The following is a 14125-nucleotide window of genomic DNA, read 5'->3' as shown; positions in this document are numbered from 1 at the left end:
GGGCCGAGGGCTGCGGACACGCGAGGGAGGGGGCTGAGGGAGGGGGCGAGGGGGGCCGAGGGCTGCGGACACGCGAGGGAGGGGGCTGAGGGAGGGGGCGAGGGGGGCCGAGGGCTGCGGACACGCGAGGGAGGGGGCTGAGGGAGGGGGCGAGGGGGGCCGAGGGCTGCGGACACGCGAGGGAGGGGGCTGAGGGAGGGGGCGAGGGGGGCCGAGGGCTGCGGACACGCGAGGGAGGGGGCTGAGGGAGGGGGCGAGGGGGGCCGAGGGCTGCGGACACGCGAGGGAGGGGGCTGAGGGAGGGGGCGAGGGGGGCCGAGGGCTGCGGACACGCGAGGGAGGGGGCTGAGGGAGGGGGCGAGGGGGGCCGAGGGCTGCGGACACGCGAGGGAGGGGGCTGAGGGAGGGGGCGAGGGGGGCCGAGGGCTGCGGACACGCGAGGGAGGGGGCTGAGGGAGGGGGCGAGGGGGGCCGAGGGCTGCGGACACGCGAGGGAGGGGGCTGAGGGAGGGGGCGAGGGGGGCCGAGGGCTGCGGACACGCGAGGGAGGGGGCTGAGGGAGGGGGCGAGGGGGGCCGAGGGCTGCGGACACGCGAGGGAGGGGGCTGAGGGAGGGGGCGAGGGGGGCCGAGGGCTGCGGACACGCGAGGGAGGGGGCTGAGGGAGGGGGCGAGGGGGGCCGAGGGCTGCGGACACGCGAGGGAGGGGGCTGAGGGAGGGGGCGAGGGGGGCCGAGGGCTGCGGACACGCGAGGGAGGGGGCTGAGGGAGGGGGCGAGGGGGGCCGAGGGCTGCGGACACGCGAGGGAGGGGGCTGAGGGAGGGGGCGAGGGGGGCCGAGGGCTGCGGACACGCGAGGGAGGGGGCTGAGGGAGGGGGCGAGGGGGGCCGAGGGCTGCGGACACGCGAGGGAGGGGGCTGAGGGAGGGGGCGAGGGGGGCCGAGGGCTGCGGACACGCGAGGGAGGGGGCTGAGGGAGGGGGCGAGGGGGGCCGAGGGCTGCGGACACGCGAGGGAGGGGGCTGAGGGAGGGGGCGAGGGGGGCCGAGGGCTGCGGACACGCGAGGGAGGGGGCTGAGGGAGGGGGCGAGGGGGGCCGAGGGCTGCGGACACGCGAGGGAGGGGGCTGAGGGAGGGGGCGAGGGGGGCCGAGGGCTGCGGACACGCGAGGGAGGGGGCTGAGGGAGGGGGCGAGGGGGGCCGAGGGCTGCGGACACGCGAGGGAGGGGGCTGAGGGAGGGGGCGAGGGGGGCCGAGGGCTGCGGACACGCGAGGGAGGGGGCTGAGGGAGGGGGCGAGGGGGGCCGAGGGCTGCGGACACGCGAGGGAGGGGGCTGAGGGAGGGGGCGAGGGGGGCCGAGGGCTGCGGACACGCGAGGGAGGGGGCTGAGGGAGGGGGCGAGGGGGGCCGAGGGCTGCGGACACGCGAGGGAGGGGGCTGAGGGAGGGGGCGAGGGGGGCCGAGGGCTGCGGACACGCGAGGGAGGGGGCTGAGGGAGGGGGCGAGGGGGGCCGAGGGCTGCGGACACGCGAGGGAGGGGGCTGAGGGAGGGGGCGAGGGGGGCCGAGGGCTGCGGACACGCGAGGGAGGGGGCTGAGGGAGGGGGCGAGGGGGGCCGAGGGCTGCGGACACGCGAGGGAGGGGGCTGAGGGAGGGGGCGAGGGGGGCCGAGGGCTGCGGACACGCGAGGGAGGGGGCTGAGGGAGGGGGCGAGGGGGGCCGAGGGCTGCGGACACGCGAGGGAGGGGGCTGAGGGAGGGGGCGAGGGGGGCCGAGGGCTGCGGACACGCGAGGGAGGGGGCTGAGGGAGGGGGCGAGGGGGGCCGAGGGCTGCGGACACGCGAGGGAGGGGGCTGAGGGAGGGGGCGAGGGGGGCCGAGGGCTGCGGACACGCGAGGGAGGGGGCTGAGGGAGGGGGCGAGGGGGGCCGAGGGCTGCGGACACGCGAGGGAGGGGGCTGAGGGAGGGGGCGAGGGGGGCCGAGGGCTGCGGACACGCGAGGGAGGGGGCTGAGGGAGGGGGCGAGGGGGGCCGAGGGCTGCGGACACGCGAGGGAGGGGGCTGAGGGAGGGGGCGAGGGGGGCCGAGGGCTGCGGACAAAACTCAGGAGCCAGGAAGCCGGCTGCCAGCAGGCCGCGACGTGCCCAGCGGCTGTCCAGTCTAGCCTCCCATTCTAAAGAGGAGCCACCTGATGCCCAGCGAGGGCGGGCACAGTCTGGGCCCAGGTTCCGCAGCCCCGGTCAGTGTGGAGCTGGGCAGAGCCCAGGCCGCAGCCTCCAGCTACCCCAGGAGACTTGTCTCCACCAGCCAATGTGCGGTGTAGACACCAGTCCCCGGGGCCCAAAGGCTTCTCCCTCCGAGGACAAGTCACTGGCTTAGTCCTCTTTAGCCCTCACTGATGGGGAGCAGCTGCAAAAGGGACACCCCGGAGGCAAGGCTGAGCCCAGACCCCCAACCCAGGACTCTCCCCTGAGGGAGAAAGGGCTGGGGGAGCCTGCCTGGTGGTGGGGGCCAGCTGGGGGGAAATGCGCTCCCCGGGGTGGGGGCCAAGAGGAGGGAGGGAGGGGGCGTTCCCTGGGGCGGGGGAAGGGGTGCTCCCTGACGAGGGGTCTGGGAGAGCCTCTCCTCAGGGTGGGGGCTGGGAGAACGCCGGGTCCCGCCCCCTCTGACCTCGCTCGGGCTCGCGCTCGGCCACGATCTTGTAGAAGTAGAAGCCGTAGATGAAGGTGCGCAGGGCCTCCCCCGAGGCGTGCGTGATGAGCTGCTCCTCCAGCATTTTCTAAGGGAGGAGCAGAGGGGTCGGCCTGTCGGGCCTCGCTCCCCCGTGTCACGAGCCAGGAAAGTGAGACCCGAGAAGGGGAGGCCTCGTCCCGGCTCCCCACCCCACAGCCTCTACCCCCAGTGGGCAGCGCGTGGTGTGGCAAGGAGGCCGGATGTCTCCAGAGCTCCCTCCTCCACAGCCCCTCAGGCTTGGGAGGCTGACCTCAGAGCCCAGCCTCCCATCTGGGGGTGACTCCTGCCCCCCTTATAGCAACGCATACTGGGGACCGGCTCCAAGCACAAGGGCAGCGAGGCCGAGAAACCTCTGGATCCAGACTGGAATCCAAGACCTCCTGCCTGCAGGAAGGACTCTGAGTCCACCTCGCTGCCCCTCCCCTTCCCTTTAGTGACAAGGAGACTGAGGCCCAGGGAGACCCCAGAGTCCTATACACACACCCAGGCACACACAGACACCCACCCACAGAGACAGACACACAGAAATACAGATACACAGGCACAGTCACACACACGCACACAGACACATAGGCAGACATAGACACACAGAGATATGCACACACATGGATACAGAGACACAAGACACACACAGAAACAAACACACAGACACACAGGCAGACATAGACACACACACAAGGCAGACACAGACGCACACAGACACACAGGCATAGATACATACACAGACATACACACATAGACATACAGACATACACAGGCACACACAAAGACAGACATACAGACATACAGACACAGAGACAGCCAAACACCAATACATGCACAGAGACATAGGCACACACAGACACAGAAATATAGACATACAGATATACACACAGACACACGCAGACACACACAAAGACACACACAGACAGCTACATAGACAGAAAAACATACAGACATGCAGACACACACAAAGACACACAGACACACACAGGCAGACACAGACATACCCACAGACTATGAAAGGGAATTCTTTGTTCTCTCTGGGTATACACTTGTGAAAGGGAATCCTTTATTCACTTTGTCTATTTTGAGTTAACACTAACTTAAGTACCTCTGCTTAGACTGTGAAGACAGGTTTAACTCTCCTTTGTCTACTTTTGAATCTAATCCACAAAAGATTGAACACCCTACTTAGTTCTAGGTGAGAAGCTAGCTAGGTACTTAGAGAACTCACTAGTCACTTACTTAGAGAGCTTCATCCTTTTAATTCAGTCCCAAACTTGTGACTCCTATGATCAGAGTTTATTCCTCAGCCAGGGATCTGTGAACCCTTTTGATGAGTATTCACTCCTCCAGAAGGTGAGAACTGGTTCCCACAAACACAATTTGGAAACTGTGATTGGCCCCTGTGAAGAGGGACAAGAAGTCACCATAAAAAGCCATGAATCCTGCAGCTTGGGTCAATCTTGTGGAGACAGTCCCCTGACTGGAGAGAGTCTTCGAGGGAGCTTAGCTGGAGACTGCAGCTTGGATCGTGGGCTTGGAGTTCAGCTTCAACTTGAACTCTGACTCCTGGACTACTTTGTGGGGTGAGTGAATGGCTGACTACTTTCCTAGTTTCTGGAGAGACTAACTTCCATCTTGTAGGAGGCCTCATGATTACTCATTACCAGCCTTCCTGGTTGAGAGCTAATTAATCTCTGCCTGGATTAAGATAGGATAGATTAACTAACTTTTCTATCTCCTTCACATTTCTCTACTTTATTATTTCCTCTCTATTTTGTAAATAAATTTCTGACTTGAGATATAATAAATACTGGTGACCACATAATTTCGTAAAATTATTGTCCAACCATTAATTTTCACCTTTACAAGACACACAAGACATATAGACACACACAGAGACATACACAGACACAGACATATAGACACCGATACACACACAGAGACATACACAGATACACACAGACATACACATACAGACATATGTACACAAAGACACAGACATGCACACACAGACACAGACATATATGCACAGATAGGCACAGACATGCGCGCGCGCACACACACACACACACACACACACCACCCTCTATTGTCAGCTGGGCTCCCAGTCCCCCTTCTGTCCCCTCTGCTGCCCACCCCAGGGGTCTCAGCCGGGATTCCTAGGATGGGAGGTGACCACTGGCTGCTTATCTGTCACAGAGGAAGGGCGGGAACTCTTCTCAACACCCTTCAGCGCCCCAAGGGCCATTTTCCTTCCCAGCCTGCACTTCAGGACCTCTGCCAGCCCCACACCCCTCTGGCCACCAGGACGTCTCGGCCCAAAGAATCCTGAGACCGGTGCACGGACCAAAATGGGACGTTCCCAACACCAGCTCAGGACTCACCTGCATGATATCACTGGCCATGGCCTGGGTCTGGACACCCTCCACACTGTTCACCAGCCAGTGCACCACCTCTGCACTGATGAAGCACGACGCCGACAGGCCCTTCTGCTCCGAGAGCAGCTGGATTCCCGTCCTGGAGCCCCACGGTAGAGACAGAGGGCATTAGGGAGGACTAAAGTGACTAAGGGGGCTGGGCACTTATCCAGGGTGTGATAATGAGATTAAATCTACCCTGCCCATCTTTAGATTTAATCACCAAAGGTAAAAACATCCCCACTTAACTCACAGGTTGGGTGATCTATAACCCATGTGTGTTAGAATGAGTAACAAATCAGAATTTACTGACTGCTTCCTGGGCAGTCCTAAGAAAAGCATCTGTTGGGATTGGACATGCAAACAAGGCACAGGAAGTGACGCAAAAGAGGTCCCTTTAAAAAGAGAGAGTTGAGAGAGCCAGAGGTCGTCTTGTTCATTGCTAGAACCTGGAGGAGCTCTGGACCCAGGACCCTGAGACCTTGGTGAGACTGCTCTTAAATCTCTCTCTTAGAACTACCCATGGTGAGTGAAGAAGGCTGACTCCTTTAACCTCCCAGGAGGTACCAGCCTCCTGGGAGGCTCCCTTGATTGGGAGAATCCCTTCTGACTAAACCTCTTGTTAATTGACTTTTAGTCTATTAATAACCCAGGCTTGAATACGATCTCTTACTCTACCCTCTTCTCATCTCCCTACTTCCACTCTCTCCTATATTTTGTAAATAAATCACTAAAATCATTTTGGGGATTGATAATTATTCAATTCCCTGGCAACCGAACCTTTTAATATATTCAACCAAAAACCCCTTTTCCCCCTTACAAGGAGCACCAAGAAGAGAGTCAGGGGATGGGGGGGGACTCCCCCGAGGGATCCCAGAGAGCAGCAGCCAGCTCATTCTCCTCTTTTCAAGGATGAGGAAACTGAGGCCCATGGAGGAAAGGAACTTGGCCAAGATTGAAGAAGAGGAACAGAGACAAGGGGTGGGGGAGGGAGAGAGGGAAAGAGAAACAAACAGAGACAGAGACAGAGAGAGAAAAGAGATACAGAGAGACAGAGAAAGAGAGGGAGGGAGAAGGAAAGAGGGAGACAGACAGACAAAAAGACAGAGAGGGAGAGAGAGACAGAGACAGAGGGAGGAAGAGAGAGAGAAAAAGAGAGACAGAGAGTGAGACAGTGAGTGTGTTCTGGGAGGGCCCATGGAAGGATGCTGAGACTGAATACAGAAGGTAGCTTAGAGATCACCATGCCAACCAGAGGAAATTCAGGCCCGGGGAGGGGAAGAAACTTGTCAAGGTTAAAATGGAGCCAGGATTAGAATCCAAGACTGTGGCTCCGGGCCCAGAACATTTCACTCTGTGTAAGCCATGTCTGGGGCCTTATCCTGCTGTAGTCCTGGGCCCTCCCATCCCATGGGTCAATCCCCACCACTTACGAGGGATGTTTCATGGCCTCCAGGATCTCCAGCAGGGTGGAGGAGGTGGTCAGGGAGCTGGTCGGGAACTGCTGAGAGCTGGAACATGGGGAAGATGGTGGATTAAATCAAGGCAGGCCAGGGGAGCCCACACCAGCAGGGTCCCTCCTGCAATTATGGGTGAGATCCCACTTCTCCCAAAACCTCCTTCCCTAAAGGACTCTTCTCTTCTCTTGGGTCAAGTCCTTAAAACCCAACTCAGGTGCCACTTTCTTCAGGAAGCCTTCACAGAGTATGCACATGGGCAAGGACAAACTCTTCTACACACAAAAGCAGGGGCCCTTAAGCACCGAAGGACAAAATAGGGGTTCGAAGCTGGGGTAACAGCTCTGTGAGGTTCCTTCTCCCTCGGGGGACTCTTAACAGGAAGAGGGTGGCCAGAGCATCTCACCTGCCATCGCTAGGGTTTGTCAGGGGGTACCCCTGCTCTCCAGCAGCCTGGGCATTCCCAAAGATTTGCGTGCTGCCTCTGTCCATGGGCTGGCCCACGCTGATGCCCAGACTGGTGCCATCTAAAGCTGGAGTGGCACTCTGATCCACCGAGACCTGCAAGGATGTGAAAGTATGTGAGGTTCTACCCTGTTCTTATCAAAATGGTTCCCTCTTCTCCTCCAAAGCCCCTAAAGGAGATCAGGCTCCAACGTCACCTAGAGTGAACTGACAAGGGCTTCCAACTACACATACAGGGCCCTGCCCAGCGTGGCACTTCCCAAGGGGCATGGAGCTTGCAGTCATGAGGCCTCACTCTTGCTACCCGATGGGCTCAGGATCCTCTAACAAGCAGAGGAGTGGTTGAGGCAATCCTGGGGGCCTTTCTACGTCTAACACCTATGCTCTACTGTCACAGACTTGAGGATTTAAGAGTCAAAGGGACCTCAGTGGCCAGGCAATCCTTAGTCAAAATTCTCACTCTATCAGGTAAGTCAACCAAAGCCGGGCCATTCCCCTCATCTGAGAGTTTGGTAATCCTGCCAGAAAGGGAAAGGTCAGCAGGGGTGAAGCCAAGCTTCCTCCTGGGATTGCCGCTTCCCTTTCGAAATGGCCACCAGCCACCCCTTTAATGATCTAGGCATCTACGTCAAGCTCATTGGCCAAGAGCCTGCAATTCTGTTCTCTTGCCTCTTTTGAAATCTGGGGAGGCACTGGCCATTCTCCTGCCCTGCCCCATCTTTCTAACATTGGTCAGTGGCTCCAAACTAAGATGCATTTCTTAGCTCCATGCACAGTCCTAACCTCTAGTGACCCCGGGGAGGAAGGAACCCAGAGACCAGTCCTGGAATGAATAAGACAAGAATGGAAAAGCACAGTTCAGAGACTTCGTGAATTCAAAGTGGAATTCCTCAGGAACAACCTTTCTTTCCTGTCTTGGAGAAGTCTTCTGGACACACCAAGGAAAGCCCAGATGCTTATTCCTTCTTACTGAGACTCCAGAGCGCCAATAGGACATGGAGGTAACTTTAACTTCTCTCTCTCTTTTTTTGGACAAAAAGGATTAAATGACTTGCCCAGGGTCACACGGCCAGTAAATGTCTGCAGCTGGATTTGAATCCAGGAAGATGAGTCTTCCCAATTCCAAGCCCCTGCTCTCTCCACTGTATCACCTAGCTGCCCAAACTTAGCTTCTTAAAGGCTCCAACAGAATTCTCAAATTTAATTTTTTTTTAAAACCCAGACCTTCTGTCTTAGTACCAACTCTGAAGACAGAAAAGCAGCATTTGGGGTTAAGCGACTTGCCCAGGGCACACAGCTAAGAAGTGTGAGAGGCCCAATTTGAATCCAGATCATTCCAACTCCAGGCTTGGCATTCTATCTGTTGTGCCACTTCACTGCCCCTAGTCCTCAAATTTAGTGCCAATGCTACCTGCTGTGAAGGCTCTGGGGTCTAACTCTGTCATGATGGCTCTCTGTCCATCTCAGCCCCTGAGCAATGACTGACACGGTCATAGCACCCTAAGGCCACTTTCCTAAAAACAGGCAGGGCAAGAGTAATTCTGCCCATTTTACTGATGAGGAGACCCAAATCAGAAGGTTCATAAAGGGTCAGCAGCTACCCAGGTTCCTCTCAGCCTGCAGGGCTCCTGATGGGCAGGGGTCATCTCTGCCTAGCACGGGCTGAATGTTTGCTGAAGTGAAGCAGCACAGCAGAACGCGCCGCTCCTGGAACTCGCCTCGGACGCTCCCACTGCGAGCCTGGGGAAGGTTCTTAACCTCTGTTTCCTGGCTGTAAAAGGCTGAACCTGATCCAGCTGGGAGAAGGCTAGGGGTGACGGGCTTCATCAGTCCCAGAAAACCTGAGGACCTCTCACTGGCAGGCTGGGTGCCCCCTGGGCACTTCCTGGCAGATTTCTAGGCAGGAAAGGGGTTAACCCATCAACCCTCTACCTGCCTAGCACAGGCTGGCAGATCCCACCATGCCAGGAAGGCCTGGGGATGGGCGCAGACTCCCACAGGTGGTGATGGAGTGCCCGGGGAGAAGGGCCCAGACCAACAGACTCACAGGCACTTTCTAATTCCCAAGTCAGAGTCACCCCAAGGATCTGAGGGAGGAGAACAAAATCCCCGACAAGCCCGAGGCTGATGGTGACTGCTCAGAGATTCGGCCCAAGATAGCCTGAAATTCCCACCCACCACCTGTTCATGTAATAAGCAGGGCCATGTCAGGACATGGCCGGGAGAGAGGGGGAGGTAAGGACCCCCAAACCTAGGCAGGGGGCAGGCCCAAGGGGCTTCCTCTCCCCAAACTCAGAATGGTGCTCAGGTCTTCCAGGACTGATGAAGCCCTTCACTGCCCCCCTCTCCTCACAGCTGGAACAAACTCACAGAACAGCCTCCCCTCAAGGTGGGGAAAGTCATGAGATTTGGAGTGAGGGGAGCTGGAGCTAACATTCCCTTTCTCCTTCCCCTTCCCCCATGAGGCCTTGGGCTCCCTTTCTATTAAGTCAATGGAGTGTCCATTCCCCAAGTGCTGCCCACTGCTCCTCCCCAGGCCTGTTACCAAATTGGGCACCTGACATTCAGACCTGTGGGCACCTGGTTCCCAGCCATTCTCACACATGGCTGACCACAACAGCCGGAGGCCTGCCTGCTCCTCTGCCCACTGAAGCTGGGCCACAGCAGAGACCCCCGATACCAAGCTAGGAGGAAAGAGATGTGGACTTTATCAGGTGGACATGGATTGGGGGCCACAGTGGGAGGTGGCAGGGAAAACTAGACCTTTTATTTTTTTTTTTTACTTTTTAAAATTAAACCCTTATCTTCTGTCTTAGAATCAATACTGTATTGGTTCTAAGGCGGACTAGGCAATGGAGTTTAAGTGACTTGTCCAGGGTCACACAGCTAGGAAGTGTCTAAGGCCACATTTGAACCCTGGACCTCCTGTCTCTAGGCCTGGTTCTATCCACCAAGCTACTCAGCCGGCCCCTGTGACTGTTCCTTTTAAGGAAAGACTCATTTCCAGGAAGGGGACCCAGCCTTTGTCCACTGTCCCCCTCCGCAGACCTACTCAAGTAGTTTGACTGTTCCTCCTGATTAGAGAAGATGGGAGCCGCCAACTCTACCCCTTCCAACAAGGTGGAGGCCCAGCAGGCCTCACTGGCCACCAGCCCTCAGTGGACACTGAGGCTTTGCTGGAAATCCCCCAAGCAGAGGCTGGATGGCCCCTACCAGGGACACAGCTTCATTTCTAGCACAGTTGCATCACTGCCTTTTTAGATGACTTCTGGGGAACCTCTCGAGTCTCAGTCTACAGCCACAGGATTCCAAGCTGGAGGGGCCTTCAGAGGTCACCTTGCTGTCCCGTCCCCTCACTTCACAGAGGAGCCACTGAGGCCCCATGGGCTAAACTGGGGTCCCCCGGCTGTCCAGTAGGGCTCGCAGCCCAAGGGCTTCTCCCCTCCAAGGCCAAGGCTCTTTCCAAGCCCTACAGACTTGGGAAGACGGGAGCCTCCCAGCTTCTAGGCTTTCTCTAGAAAAGGAGGCTGGGTTGGATTTGTGCTCCCAGCCTGGTTCTGGGTACAGAGCTGCCCCCCAAGGCTGGTGCTGGCATTTTAATGGGTAGAAAACAACAGCCCGATCTGTTCTGTTGCTGCCCTGTTCTAACTTGCTCAGCTCTCTTCCTGTTCAGTCCCAGAGTAGGCCCACAGCATTTTCCAGGCGTCGGGTCACAGCCGCTGCCGAGCCAGCTACATGACCCTGGGCACCTGGTCTTGGAGCTGGAGGTCTGAAGTTCAGATTCTGCCTCTGACCAACAACAATAAACGATAATGGCAGCTAGCATTTATAGAGCATGTCAAGGTTTCCAAAGCACTTTATAGATACCAACTTGCTAGATACTCAGAACAACCCTAGGAGGTAGGTGCTGTTAATGATCACCATTTTGTAGATAAAGAAACTGAGGGAGACAGAAATGAAGTGACTCACTCAGGGTCACAAAGCTTCTAAGTGTCTGAGGCCACATTGGAACTCAGGTCTTCCTAACTCCTGGTCCAACGCTTTTATCCAGGGAAGCACACCAGATCCCTTTGCATCTCTGCATCTCAGTTTCTCTTTTGTAAGATGACATTTTGTACTAGATGGCCTCAGAAATCTCCAACAATTCGACATCTATGGTCCCAGGACCCTTCTCTCTGGCTCTGTGTCCTCATCTGAAAAATGGGCTCTCTGGGCCCTCTAGGTTCTGCCATTTGGTGTCCTAGAGGCCCTCAGCACTTCAGAGAGGCTTGGCTGGAGAAGCCTTTGCTCCTACTGGCCCTGTACCCAGAATGCCTCTCTCTGCACTCCTGTGAGCTACTGAAGCCTGCCTGGGATGCTGCCCTCTCTCTGAAGCCTTCTCTGACCCCTGCCTCTCGGCACCCCCAAATACAACTGTTCAGCGTTTCTGGGTCCCGTGTTCAGCATTCCATCCCCTCTTAGACACTCCTGAGGGTAGGGATTGCCTCACTGACACCTCAGCTCTTCCCCCAGGACATGGCACAGGGCCCTGCACACCTCTGGCATTTAATGAATGTTTGGGGAACGCGGGGGGGGGTCCCCTAGTCTCCCTAACCCGGCACTGGGGAATGAGAGCTTCAGGCTTCGGCCTATCTCCCCCGAGTGCACCGCCTCTCTTCCTCCTTTTCAGCACCACGATCAGCACCAGCCCCTTCCCACTCCCTGTCCCCAGTACATCAGCCTGAAGGGCCATGTCTAGACCTGGCCCAAGAGGGACGCTGGGGGCCCTCATGGCCCTGCTCTTCAGTTTCTCTCTCCATGCCAGGCAGTAGGCACAAGCAGCCCTCTGTCTCTCTGCAGGGTCTGTTCCAGGCACCAGACGGCCCAGATCTTAATAAGAACTAACACTCAGGGGGCACTTTGCCAAGAAGTTTCCTCCCCGGGGCCTTCGGAGGGAGGCAGGGCACGTGGCCTTGGACTCACTAGCCAGAGGAGGAAACGGGGGGCTCACTTGCCCGGGCCACAGGGCTGGGATGTGAACCCTGGCCTTGTGCCCTCTGGCAGAATGGGGGCTGCATGAATGCCAGCCAGGATAAGGGGAGGAGGATCAGGACAGCCGGGGCACCAGGCTGCTTCTGCCAGCTGCCCAGAAAGGAACTGGGAGCAGAGAAAGACGGTGTTTTGTACCAGCGACGTTGGAGCACTTTAAAAGCACTGACTCTGGGCCAGGCACCATGCCCGTACGGCCGTGGTGCCTCAGGGGGCTCTTCCAACCATCACTGGCCATGTGTCACACACATTCACAACACAACTTCTCGATCCTTGAACCCTGGGATCTGCCTGAGAGGCAGGAGTGAGGAGCCGGGCACTCCTTCCAAGCAACCGCTGCTGTCGGGCCGCCATGGCCCAGGGGAGGCCAGAGGCCATCTTCAGGAGGCGGGGGCCACCCGGGCAGACGGCTCTGGCTCCTGGGGGATGTCTGCCCTCGTCTCCAGCTCTCAAGGGCCTGCTTTGGGCTCCATTTGGAGACTGTGGCCCCCTTTGGACTGGTCTGAGTGGGCAGAGGAGGTGGAGGGGGGTTCGACTGACCTGGGGGTAGAAGGCGGATGGCGCTGTACGTGGGCTGCGGACAGACTCCGTAAAGAAGGCCCCCTCCTGGAGGCGGTGGAGGAAGAGGCAGACACACCGGAACGAGGAGGTGAGGGAACAGAACAGGCACCGGCAGGCAATCACCAGGGGCAGTGGGCAAGGCAGAGGAGAAAAAAAAAAAATGGAGGGGAGAACAAGAGGAAATGAAAAAACCAAAGCCTTCTCTGCAGGGAGGCAGGCAGGGAAGGAGGAGGCCAAAGCTCAGAGGCAGCAGAGCTGGCCTGCCCCAAAGGCCCAGCTGTCCACACATGGGGGTCCCAGAGGGCCTGCCCTGCTGCCCAGGGGCAGGGAGCAGGCACAGTGCCAGGCAGGAAGCATTCAGGAAGCGCCTACTCTGAGCCAGGCATCATGCGCAGCCAAGAGGCAGAGAGAAGAAGGAATTCCAGGCAGGGCCTAGACAAGGAGCGGGGGCACAGACCCGGACACCTTCCTCCAGCGGCTGCCTCTCCCCCCACAAAGAGAAAGGAGATGAGTCTGAGGACCTGGGAGCATTTACATCATAACTCAGAGATGGGCAAACTGAGGCTCAGATGGAGGAAGTGGACACTCAAGGCTGCAGCACTGGGCTCTGCACCCAGGCCTTCCCCTACTCCATTCCATCACCACCAGCCCCAAGAGCGAGTGTCCAGGGGCATGTCCTCAGGGCCCTCCTGGGCTCCTCAGCTTCTCCCATTCGAGTCTTCTCACAGAACCAGTCAGAAGAGCTTGAAGACCATTGAGCCAACCCATTCATTTTACTTAAAGGAGAAATCAAGGCCAGCAATATGAAATAAGTTGTCCAAGGTCCCACGGGGAGATTTGGACCCAAGTCCTCTGACTCCACAGCCAGGACTCTCATCCACTCTGCCTTCCTCCCTTCTAATAGATCAGTCCATTCAGTCAGCCCGTACCTGGAGACCCCACCTCGCTTCTCCAGGGAAGCCGCCCCCCACTCTCTGGGATCAGCGTGCGGCGGAGGCAGGAAGGCCAGAAGGGATTGTCTCCTTCAGTCTCTGTGAATCACTATCTCTAGGTCTTCATCTAGAGAGCCCCAGAGCTGCTAGCAAAGGACCCCGTCTCAGACCTGGCCTGGCCCCTGACTGGCTGCTCTCAGCCTCCATTTCCTCATCTGTAACATGAAGGGGCTCCACAAGATACCTCTCAAAGCACCCTTCTGGCTCTAAAGCCACAGTCAAGCCCTGGTCCCTCTGCTGGGCTCTGTGCTGCCATCCTGAAAGGGTGCCCTTTGGGCACGCTGCCTTGAGATCCCCCAGGGTCACCCCCTCTAGGCCCCCCTCCAGGTCCCCCTCATCACCCCCTCCAGACCTCCCTCGTCACCCCCTCCCGGCCCCCCAGGGTTACTCTCTCCAGGTCCCCCCTGACCCTCCTGGCCCCCAAGTGTCACCCTCTCCAGTCTCCCCTCCAGGCTCCCCAGGGTCACCCCCCCAAGCTCCCTTC

The 14125-nt window shown here is 58.2% G+C and overlaps 1 protein-coding gene across 1 annotated transcript in view; it reads right to left on the bottom strand.

The window, feature by feature from the left end:
- DEPDC5 (DEP domain containing 5, GATOR1 subcomplex subunit) overlaps window positions 1-14125 on the bottom strand; it is a 119146-nt gene that overhangs the window by 18051 nt on the left and 86970 nt on the right. The window contains exons 32-36 of the mRNA XM_044656583.1: window positions 12629-12694; window positions 7002-7156; window positions 6572-6649; window positions 5106-5238; window positions 2671-2779 (exon numbers count right to left, since the gene is read on the bottom strand). Coding sequence (XP_044512518.1) covers window positions 2671-2779; window positions 5106-5238; window positions 6572-6649; window positions 7002-7156; window positions 12629-12694 — 541 coding nt within the window. The remainder of the gene's footprint in view (window positions 1-2670; window positions 2780-5105; window positions 5239-6571; window positions 6650-7001; window positions 7157-12628; window positions 12695-14125) is intronic.

The sequence above is a fragment of the Gracilinanus agilis genome, chromosome 1 (genome assembly GCF_016433145.1).
Source record: "Gracilinanus agilis isolate LMUSP501 chromosome 1, AgileGrace, whole genome shotgun sequence".
Lineage (NCBI taxonomy): Eukaryota > Metazoa > Chordata > Mammalia > Didelphimorphia > Didelphidae > Gracilinanus > Gracilinanus agilis.
This window is presented reverse-complemented; position numbering and strand designations above follow the sequence as displayed.